Here is a 9,480-nt window from a genome sequence, read left to right as displayed (position 1 = left end):
AAGAGGACAACCGATGACACTCGCATCCGCTTGAGATTTCCGACAGGCGACGCCGACGATGGCTTCCAACATATTCTCTCGTCTTGTGCCACAAGACCGAGGCAGGTCTTTTTACGATGACCTAAGGCAGACGGACCCTGATGCAGACCTCGAGGCTCGCGCCGATATCGATATCGATGAGGAGAACTTGAACCGATCGTATCATGACTATGACCTGGACGAGGCAGAACGTCTAGCAGGAGACGAAAGCCATATGACTCACTCCCGAGGAGATGTTGCCGGCGCGAACACGATCCACCGCCGCGGCCAGAAAGCCAACACCGCACGCTGGCTAGGTGCAGGCGTGGAAGACGACGTAGACAACAACGTACCGGAGTCACTGCTTGTGGAAACACCACGGGCTCCTCATCACCCATTGTTATCGCCGCCAAGGTCAGGACCATCGCATCCTCGCCCAACCGCAGTCCCTGGACCATCTACTAGGCAGAACCAAGCGCAGTGGGAAGCCACTCGGCACCAACAGCGACTTCACAATGACGACACTATGCCCCATGGTCCATTCTCAGGTAGAGCTGGCCAAGGACGGCCTGAACCACCACCAGTTGGTCTCGTGGCTGGAGACCCCTACGAGCAGGCAATGTGGAGATGGGTCAACGTCTCAAATCTTGATAACTTCATCAAAGATGTGTACGCCTACTATCGAGCAGCAGGCTTTTGGTGCATCATCGTCCAACGTATTCTTGAGCTGGTGTAAGTATAGCTTTGGTTTCTGTTCACAACACCTCTATGCTGCTGAAAGTATACTGACTGGCTGTAGCAACGCCGCATTTGTCGCCGTTTTCCTGACCTTTCTTTCTCAGTGTGTCGACTATCACAAACTTCCGCACAGCAAAAAGATGGAGGATATCACTATACCCAAATGCACCCAGAACATGAGTCTGGTGTGGAACGTTGGACTTTGGCTCTTTGCCATCTACTTTATATGCAGGTGCTTCGGGCTCATCATTCAGCTGCGACAGCTGAGGCACCTGCGAGATTTCTATACCCATCTCTTAAAGATACCCGAGGCCGACATGCAGTCTGTTTCGTGGCAGGATGTTGTTGGCAGGATCATGGCCCTTAGAGATTCGCACCCTAGGACGGCGGGTAATCTTACTAGGGTTCAGCGCGCATGGATCGGGAGCCAGTCCAAAGAGAGGCTGGATGCTCACGACATCGCAAACCGGATCATGAGAAGAGAAAACTTTATGATTGCGATGCTCAACAAGGACGTTCTTGATCTAACCATACCGCTTCCATTTTTCCGAAACAAGCAACACATGTCGGAATGTGTCGTCTTGGCCATTTCATTCAGCATTCTAGATTTTGTCTTTGACAGTCAAGGCCAAGTCAACCCTGAGTTTCTCAAAGCTAGTCGCAGGAGACAGCTCAGCCAGAAGTTGAAGTCACGGTTTTTTTTCGCCGGGTTGATGATTTTTATCATGTCTCCATTCATCGCTTTGTATTTGATTTTGGTTTATTTTCTTACGTACTTCCACGTAGGTGCTCCCTTGCTGCCTTTTGCTTTGAGTATCTAGCCTACTCGTCTTCACCCGGATGGCTGTGCTGACCTGGGCGGCGCTCTTTGCAGGAATTCCGAAACGACCCTGGAGCACTGGGCGCTAGGACATACAACTCTCTCGCCAAGTGGAAGTTTAGGGAGTTCAACGAACTCGACCATCTATTCAACGATCGAATGAACATGTCGCATCCGTTTGCAAAGCGATACATTGATATGTTCCCCAAACGAAAGACGGAGCAGGTCGCGCGAACAGTATCGTTCATCAGTGGCTCCATCGTCGCCGTTTTAGGGTTGGCTACAATTTTTGACTCCGAGGCGTTTTTGGCATTCGAGATAACGCCAGACCGGACGGTCTTGTTTTATGTATCAGTCCTGGCCACCTTATGGGCCGTTGCTCGAGGCAATATCTCGGACGACAATGAGGTTTATGACCCCGAATTTGCTATGAAGAGCATTATTGAGTTCACTCATTACGAACCAGACCATTGGCGCGGCAGGCTCCACAGTACTGAAGTGAAGAACGAATTCTCTGAGCTTTACAAGCCGAGACCTCAGATATTCCTTGAGGAGATTCTCAGCATATTACTTACACCTCTGGTACTCTTGGTCAGTCTGCCAAACTCGACAGATCAAATTATTGACTTTTTCAGAGAGTTCACCATACATGTCGATGGACTCGGCTACGTCTGTCTCTTTTCGGTCTTTAACTTCCAGCAAGGGCACGCGAATCAGAAACAGGCGGCTGTTGCGGATGCGCCCGACAACAGAGACGAATACTACTCAACGAAACATGGCAAGATGGCGGCATCCTTCTATGGGTTCTTGGACCACTACGTCATCAACCCCAAGACTGGCCTGCCGGGCAATCAACTCCCTGGATCGAGGCAACAGTTTCAGCATCCGCCATCTTTCCCAGGTTTACAGTCGCCAACCCTAGCTGCTGACATGCGGCATTCTCGTATGATGAGGGATCGTGGACGTAGCAGCGGGGTTCAAGTGGGCTCACAGGGTAGGACGCCTCAATTCAGGGCCCCAATGCCACAGCCGTCACCCATGGCTTCTATTCTACTTGATCCGCATCACCAGCCCGCCCCTGGCGCATTTGGTAGCCGGAGCATGCATAGATCACGGCAGATGGCGGTGCCGCAACGTGGAGGATATATGAGCGATAGAGACATAATCGAGGAGGCAGCCACTGAAGATGGCCAGGACGATACCAGGTTTGGACAGCTCGGCGACGAAGACATAGATGAAAGTGGAGGTGCGCTGGACGAGTCGACATGGCAGACGTCGCCCACCAAGACACTTTCCAGAGAGAACAGTGGAGCCAATCCTCAAGAGACTGAGGTTGGTGTCCTGGGTCTCATTCACCAGTTCCAACAGGCGCATATGCATTTGAGGCGTTAACGGTGGTGTTATTATTGGATTACATATTTTCTACGAATGATCTCATAGCACAGACGCCTAGAATCGGCTAGACTGCAAGCAATTGTTAGATACCTTCCCTCTGTGGCTTAGCCTGAATGGTGAGACAGCGAGTTGTGATTTATGCCGCATGTATTCTATGTGCATGTCAGTCTCTATAATGCTGCTGGGGAAACAAGAAGAAAGAAACAAAATAGAAAATCGAATTGCCAGACAGGCAGAAAAAAAAAAATCAGTATGCATATCCACCATGTTATTACAGAATCTGCAAGAATATAGGGAGTAACGGCCTGGTATAAGTGGCTTTTATTTAATCTGGAGCTATGCCCATGTGGGAGCTTCCGCCCAGCCACATCAACTGCGACCTCAAGCGAGGCGGGGCAGAGATCCGTTGCGGGGACCTAGGTACTTAGATACCAGCAACCAGGGCAGGTCTCTGCAGTGCATCTGCATCTTTCTGCAGGCATCTGCTGGGTCGCTGAATCTATCTATGTACGGCGCCAATTGGTACAGCAGAAAAAAAGGCGCATTATCAATTGCACAATCGGAGGAGGATGTTTCCTCCTCGTACATCCGGAGGTGGGAGATATGCACATCGGTAGCAAGGATAAATAGGTCTACAGTAGGTACTCCTAGGTAGCTTGGAGACCTAGACCCGGTTCCAAAACTAGGGACATTCTTGGGTAAGGCGACTAGGTAGGTGGGGGGGTCAGGAAGCTGTTAAAGTGGGCTTGTTGCTTGTGAGGCGGGAGCGCGACCACAAACGCAAAAGACGTGACGCTGCGGCTGCGCGCGGTTTAAATTATTCATCTCTTCGTCATTGCTATCTCACGCCGCACTACGCTACAAAGGATTGCTACACCGCTTGGAGACCTTGACGACAATTAAGAGTGCCTTGACCTGTCAATCAATCCCTGGGTTCGTCGGCATTGTGCACCGTTCCTCGTCCTGCGCCCGCCGCTGACCGTAAACATCGTTAGCTCGTCGCCTCACCATAGCTGCCAGCGACACTGCTGCCCAAGCAAACCAGTTGTGTTGGTCTGAACTGCGAATAACTGCGATACGAGAGCCTCTGACCATATTGGAAGCTCCTCCTCTCAAGATATCCCGCCTTGCTTATACCATTCGACATCATGTCATTGCTTCTCAGCTATTGACTGAACTTGCTCCCATTCTTGCTCATCACCCAAGCAGCGCGACGATTGCTCGAGAAAGCCGGTCCAGACGAAGGCGACATCAGCACACCCTCAGCGCCCCAGAAAAATTTTGAATACGCAAAGAGAATCATTTGGTCCCTTTTCGCACGACTCGAGTCCTCGTGGCCGCCATGGCAGCCCTTCCCTCCAACGGGGCCATGGCTACGACCGGTGATGCCACTGAAGAGTCCGAAGTGCTGCCCAAGATCCACGACGCTCTCAACCTGATATACAGCCCTCACTCGAGCAACCAGTCCCGCCGAGAAGCACAGGAGTTTCTTGAGGGCATCAAGGGTCTTGACCAGTCTCCATCCGTTGGTTTTAATCTGGCCCAGGTCAAGGGCAAGGAGCCCATCATCCGACACTATGGCCTCTCGCTTCTTGAACATGCTATAAAACACAAATGGGGGGATTACTCGGGAGAGCAGCTTGGATACTTACGAGGGTGGGTGCTTCAGCTAGCCGAAAATGTCAGCCGGGACGACCCGCTCTATATCCGCAACAAGGTAGCACAGCTTTGGGTCGAAATAGCAAAGCGGTGCTGGGGCCCGGACTGGGCCGAGATGGATGAGCTGCTAATGGCGATGTGGAATATACCCGGCCCGACTGCTCACAAGGAGCTCGTGCTCTTCATACTCGAATCTTTGTCGGATGAGATATTCGGTGTTTCGGGCGACGATCCCACGGTCGCTATGCGTGAGGCGACTTTATCCAAGATTTGTGTTGATATTTTCACACCGCTGTCGGTGCTGTCTGAGCAGTTTCCGTCACGCTCCAGCGTCAGTAATATCAGGGCCGGTGAAGATGGTTGGATCATACGCGTGTCACGCTTGCTCGGGGATTGCTTGGCTGGAGACGTACAGAACAACGATGATATCCGGACTTGCGCTATAAAGTCGCTTTCGGTGCTACACTCAGTCATTCCATGGGCCATACCACAAGCCTTGGCGAGCTCGGGCTGTGTTGGGCTTATGTGTAATGGCCTTGCCGCATCTCACGTTGCGGTTCAGAAGGTATGTCCTCTCCCTGGCAGACCCCCGTCGCTATGTCATGCTGGAAAGAAGCGTCGCTCTCCTGAGACATCTATCGCTCTCGTTGAACACTAGTAGTTAACTCGGCATCAAGGCTGCTCTCGAGGCAATACACGCTCTATACGGCAGAAACAACTTTGTTGACGATGATTTTGTGAACCTGGTCGTACCCATGTACGATCCAAAGTTCGTGGAGCTAGGCAGAAGGTTGTTTGAGTGGTCCTCTGCCATTGATCCGGACGATATCGATGACGACAAATATCAGTTTGCCAAAAAGTTCTCAGAAGTAAGTTTACCCAGACTAGTACGATTCATACTGCAGCCAACTCACGGTTATACTGCCATAGATGGTCTCTTCTCTTGGCAACTACCTCGATAGAAGGATGGAATGTCTCCCGTCAGGTATCGAGCTTCAAGGGTTCTTCGAATTTTTGCTGTTGATCCTCCAGAGTCAGAGCCTGGTTGTTTCGATACCAGTTCTTGTAACATGGACACGGCTATTGCATAATCCTGATTTCGGGGCTTCGATAGGCGAGACTGCTCTTGTTGGCCACCTGCTTGAGGTTTGCAGCTCGCGGCTTGTGCAGTACGAGCACCTGCCAGAGGATACGAGAGACGCAACATATACGTTTCTTATGGAAGACACCGACACAATTCCTGAAAGACATGCTTTCCTGGGCAACTACCGTCGGTACTGCTCGCAAGTTATTGAGAGTATTGTGCAACTGAAGCTCGTGGATGCTCTTCAGCACATCCTTGGACAGGCTGATGAAGTACTTGATCGTTTGTATAACGGCAAGGCGCCTCTGGATCGTGAGTCATTGGAATCAGTTCATAAAAGACATCTTTAGTTACTGACATATCATTTCATAGCTTCGAGTTACAACAAGAACTCGATGGAAGCCCTGACCATCGATGCTCGTTTTACTGTCATTGAGTCGGCTCTGAAAGGATATGTCAAATGGCGACAGAGCATGGACTTTACCATACCAGAAAACGTTGGTCCTAAACTGCAAGCAGCCGATGCCGACAAGTACTAACCTATAATTTTTGACAGCTACAACGGAAAACTTCTCTAGAGGAGAGCTTCGAAGGATGGTGTAATCGTCTGCTTAAAAGGGAATTCGAGGTATGTTTTAGCACAGTTGGAAGATGCAGAAGAAAAGAGACTAACCCATGCCACTATTAGGATCCGATGATCCGAAAACGGATACTCCAGCTCTTGGTCGCCTTCTCTACAACTGCCCTTGACAGAAACTCGGAATTCATGCTCAAGGTACTGGAGCATATTCTTGTCACATGGCCAAACCCTCAACCAGAGTACCGGCTCTTCAACGAATCGGTTAAGGATCTTCAATCAGAAAGCATGGTGGAGCTTCAACGCCTGGCGTCAAAGATGCCCGACAAGCTTCTTGAGGTCTACAGCCATATCGAGGCCAAAGTCAAGGAGATGATATCCTCGGGCACGCTCGACGACAAGAGGCAGCTCGCTTATCAGTCTTTTCTTTTCATCATCATTCATCGCGCGTCCGAGATTGACCAAGAATCGAGGATCATGCGCCTGCAGCCATTTATCAACCCGGTGCTGGCTCAGTGGAGTAATCCAGCACTGGGTCAGGCTCTGTCATCCTACAGCAACTTTTGCGAGGCGATGGCCCTGGACAAGGCTCAGAGATATTTGGCAAGCAAAGAGGTTCACAAGATAGCAGACTGGGGTGCCGTGCCACTGGACGCAGAGGGATTGGCTCTTCAGGCTGAGCTGGAAGAGCGGCAAACGGTTAGTTGTTTAAAGAACCAACGGTGTTCGTGTCGATATCACGCAGCTGACTCTCCGTTCATGAATAGATGCTACCACTCCGACCAACCAAAACTTTCCTCACTTACTCGGTAGAAAAGCTCGACAAGGGGTCCGCACCGTATGAAGCGTCCTGCAAGCTTTGGCAAGAGGGCTTTCCGATTATCCTTCCTCATCTCTTACAAATGCTCAGGTAATCTTGAATAAGCTCTCCACCGCCAGGACAGGGCTCCGATTTGCTAACACTCGTGGCTTTTGAACATAGACATGCCCACGCTTGCCATAACCACAGCAACTGGGTAAACCTACCCCAGGAAATGAAATCTATCGTAGGCCGCGTGCTAGCCGACAGGTTCTGGCAAGCAGGCATCTCGGAAGGAAGCAAGGATGAATTTTATGCCAGGGTTGTTGACAAAAAGGGAACGCTCGAAGGACTCGCGTCAACTATCCGTGGCGCCGTCAGGGTGGTGCGCGACACTTGCTACGCGATTCTCTTCTGCATGAGCCGCCTAGACCTTCAGTTCTACGGGTTCGATGAGCTACCGGGTCCACTTTCGCTCGCGCTCTTCGCCGACTCTGTCTGTTTGTCGTCGCATCAGATCATCAACCTGCTGAATCTGGTCAGGTATCTTGTCGATCACTGTCCGGTACAGCTGCGGGAGCACTTTCTACCACCGCTGCTTGCAGCATGCTTCCAGCAAATTGACAACAAGATCAACACAGAGTGGGAGAAACTCGGCTTCCAGTCCGAGGTACAAGCAGCTGGGGAGGCCCTAACTGAGGAGATGAAGAACGAGAGTATTTTGAGGCAGTTGACATACACTGCAGTTGTCATGGTTGCCGATTTTCTGGACCCTCACAGAATAAGTAAGTTTTTTTTGGATTCTTCGTACATGGTCTCGAGCAAGTCAGCGAGGTTGTGGGGAAATACTAAACATGCACACGACACAACGCAGACTCTGATGCGTACGGGGCACCCCTGGCAAATCCAAACCAGCATCCAGCATTGCGAAAGTTCTGCTTGATGCATTCGGTTATAGTTGAGCCTCTACTGTTGTTTTGCGCGCACGGCATTCGTATGCGCGATACAAGATGTTGCGGGGTTGTGCTGCGCGTCTTCCGATATATCATACCTGAGTTTTCAGTGTCTCCAGATCGCGGGACCCAGGAAAGCAACGACGACGGAAAGACCCCGGCAGCGCCGACTAGGGGACTTGTTCCTGACGACTTCCCAATCCCGCAGGAAACGGCACGCGCGATTCGTGAGTTCATCTCTTCAGAAGTTCTTGTAGCATGCATCACTTCGATGCACGAACCCTACTTTGTGGACCTCCAGCGCGAACTGGCAATGTTGATTGCAACAATCCTGGCGCATTACTGCCCCCTCACGTCAACTCCTCGGGGTATTCTGCTCTCTTTGCCAGGGCTCAAAGAGTCTGATGTCGATCACGCTATTCGGTACATAACTCGATCCGGGACAAACGTGAGGCAGCAGCGCGGAATGGTACTCGACCTGTTCAAGGATCTCAAGGGTGTCAGTGTATCGGAACAAGGGAAGCTCCAGAGGGTCGACCGTGGAAATGAAAGTAAGAAGTCGGGACGGAGCAAAATGGCCCAAGAGTTCATGACAGCTCCTACGCAGGACCACATGGGAGGGCGGACGAAGACGCCTGACTTGGAAGGCGTTGCCAACCTGTTTGACGGACAATAGGGCTAGGTGAGGAAGTGCGGGGATTACTAGAGTCTGAGCAGTGGCGGTGGCGATTGTGGTGGCGCGATGAACCGATACCCCTTCAAGCATTTTTTCTTTGGATTCTCCATTTGTCTTAGTTCACTTCTACGACTATATTCCACACCAGGCTTAACGGATCACAGGGTTGGCAGCGGTGTTTCGGATTGCAGCGGAGATTACTTTTTGTGTTGTCTCGTCGGCGGTTTCCATGTTATACCCATGGGCTCAGAGCCGTTGAGTCTTATACCGCCAGCAAACAATCATTGTACGTAGAGCAGCGGTCAGTTGCCTTAGCACGAGAGCACCGGAGACTTACGTCCATTCTTTACGCGGTGAGGCGGCTGCTGAGTAGACAATAAAGTTGAGTTTAAGATGCAGATGAGATAGGTATGGGACTTTCCAACCGGTACAGTAAAGGCGCAAGGTAATTGATTTTACCGCCTCGGCCAGACTGCCAAGACCAATCTATCTAGCCTAGATCATGAGTTGACACAACCTCGGCCTGTGAGGGTCATAACGTCAATTTGAGCAAGGAAGATGCAGATTTTCATGCGGAGCCAGTTCCCGTCCCATCCCTTTTGTTTTTATTTTTTATTTTTATTTTGTAATTTTTTTTTATTTTGCTTGAACGACCAACATATATTGTGGCGTTATTTGTACGGCAGTACATACGAGGCGGGTCTTGTGTTATATGCTCGTCGTTATTAAGACGTGCGTGCAAGTAATTAGTCTGTGTAAGT

At 50.7% G+C, this 9,480-nt stretch overlaps 2 protein-coding genes across 2 annotated transcripts; both read left to right on the top strand.

Annotated features, from left to right (window-relative positions):
- Window positions 1-58: 58 nt before the first annotated feature.
- PpBr36_03097 (uncharacterized protein) lies at window positions 59-2,968 on the top strand (the record flags this gene model as incomplete). Its single annotated transcript, XM_029890273.1, has 3 exons — window positions 59-750; window positions 818-1,538; window positions 1,631-2,968. 3 exons carry the CDS (start codon window positions 59-61, stop codon window positions 2,966-2,968), a joined length of 2,751 nt encoding a protein of 916 aa, XP_029753256.1.
- Window positions 2,969-4,313: 1,345 nt separating this feature from the next.
- PpBr36_03096 (uncharacterized protein) lies at window positions 4,314-8,719 on the top strand (the record flags this gene model as incomplete). Its single annotated transcript, XM_029890272.1, has 9 exons — window positions 4,314-5,195; window positions 5,308-5,499; window positions 5,561-6,026; window positions 6,087-6,211; window positions 6,271-6,342; window positions 6,403-6,990; window positions 7,059-7,129; window positions 7,274-7,875; window positions 7,965-8,719. 9 exons carry the CDS (start codon window positions 4,314-4,316, stop codon window positions 8,717-8,719), a joined length of 3,753 nt encoding a protein of 1,250 aa, XP_029753255.1.
- Between the last annotated feature and the right edge of the window lie 761 nt (window positions 8,720-9,480).

This window comes from Pyricularia pennisetigena, chromosome 3, assembly GCF_004337985.1.
Source record: "Pyricularia pennisetigena strain Br36 chromosome 3, whole genome shotgun sequence".
NCBI classification, from domain to species: domain Eukaryota; kingdom Fungi; phylum Ascomycota; class Sordariomycetes; order Magnaporthales; family Pyriculariaceae; genus Pyricularia; species Pyricularia pennisetigena.
Note: the sequence above shows the minus strand (reverse complement) of the source record. Positions and strands in the feature narration are given on the sequence as shown.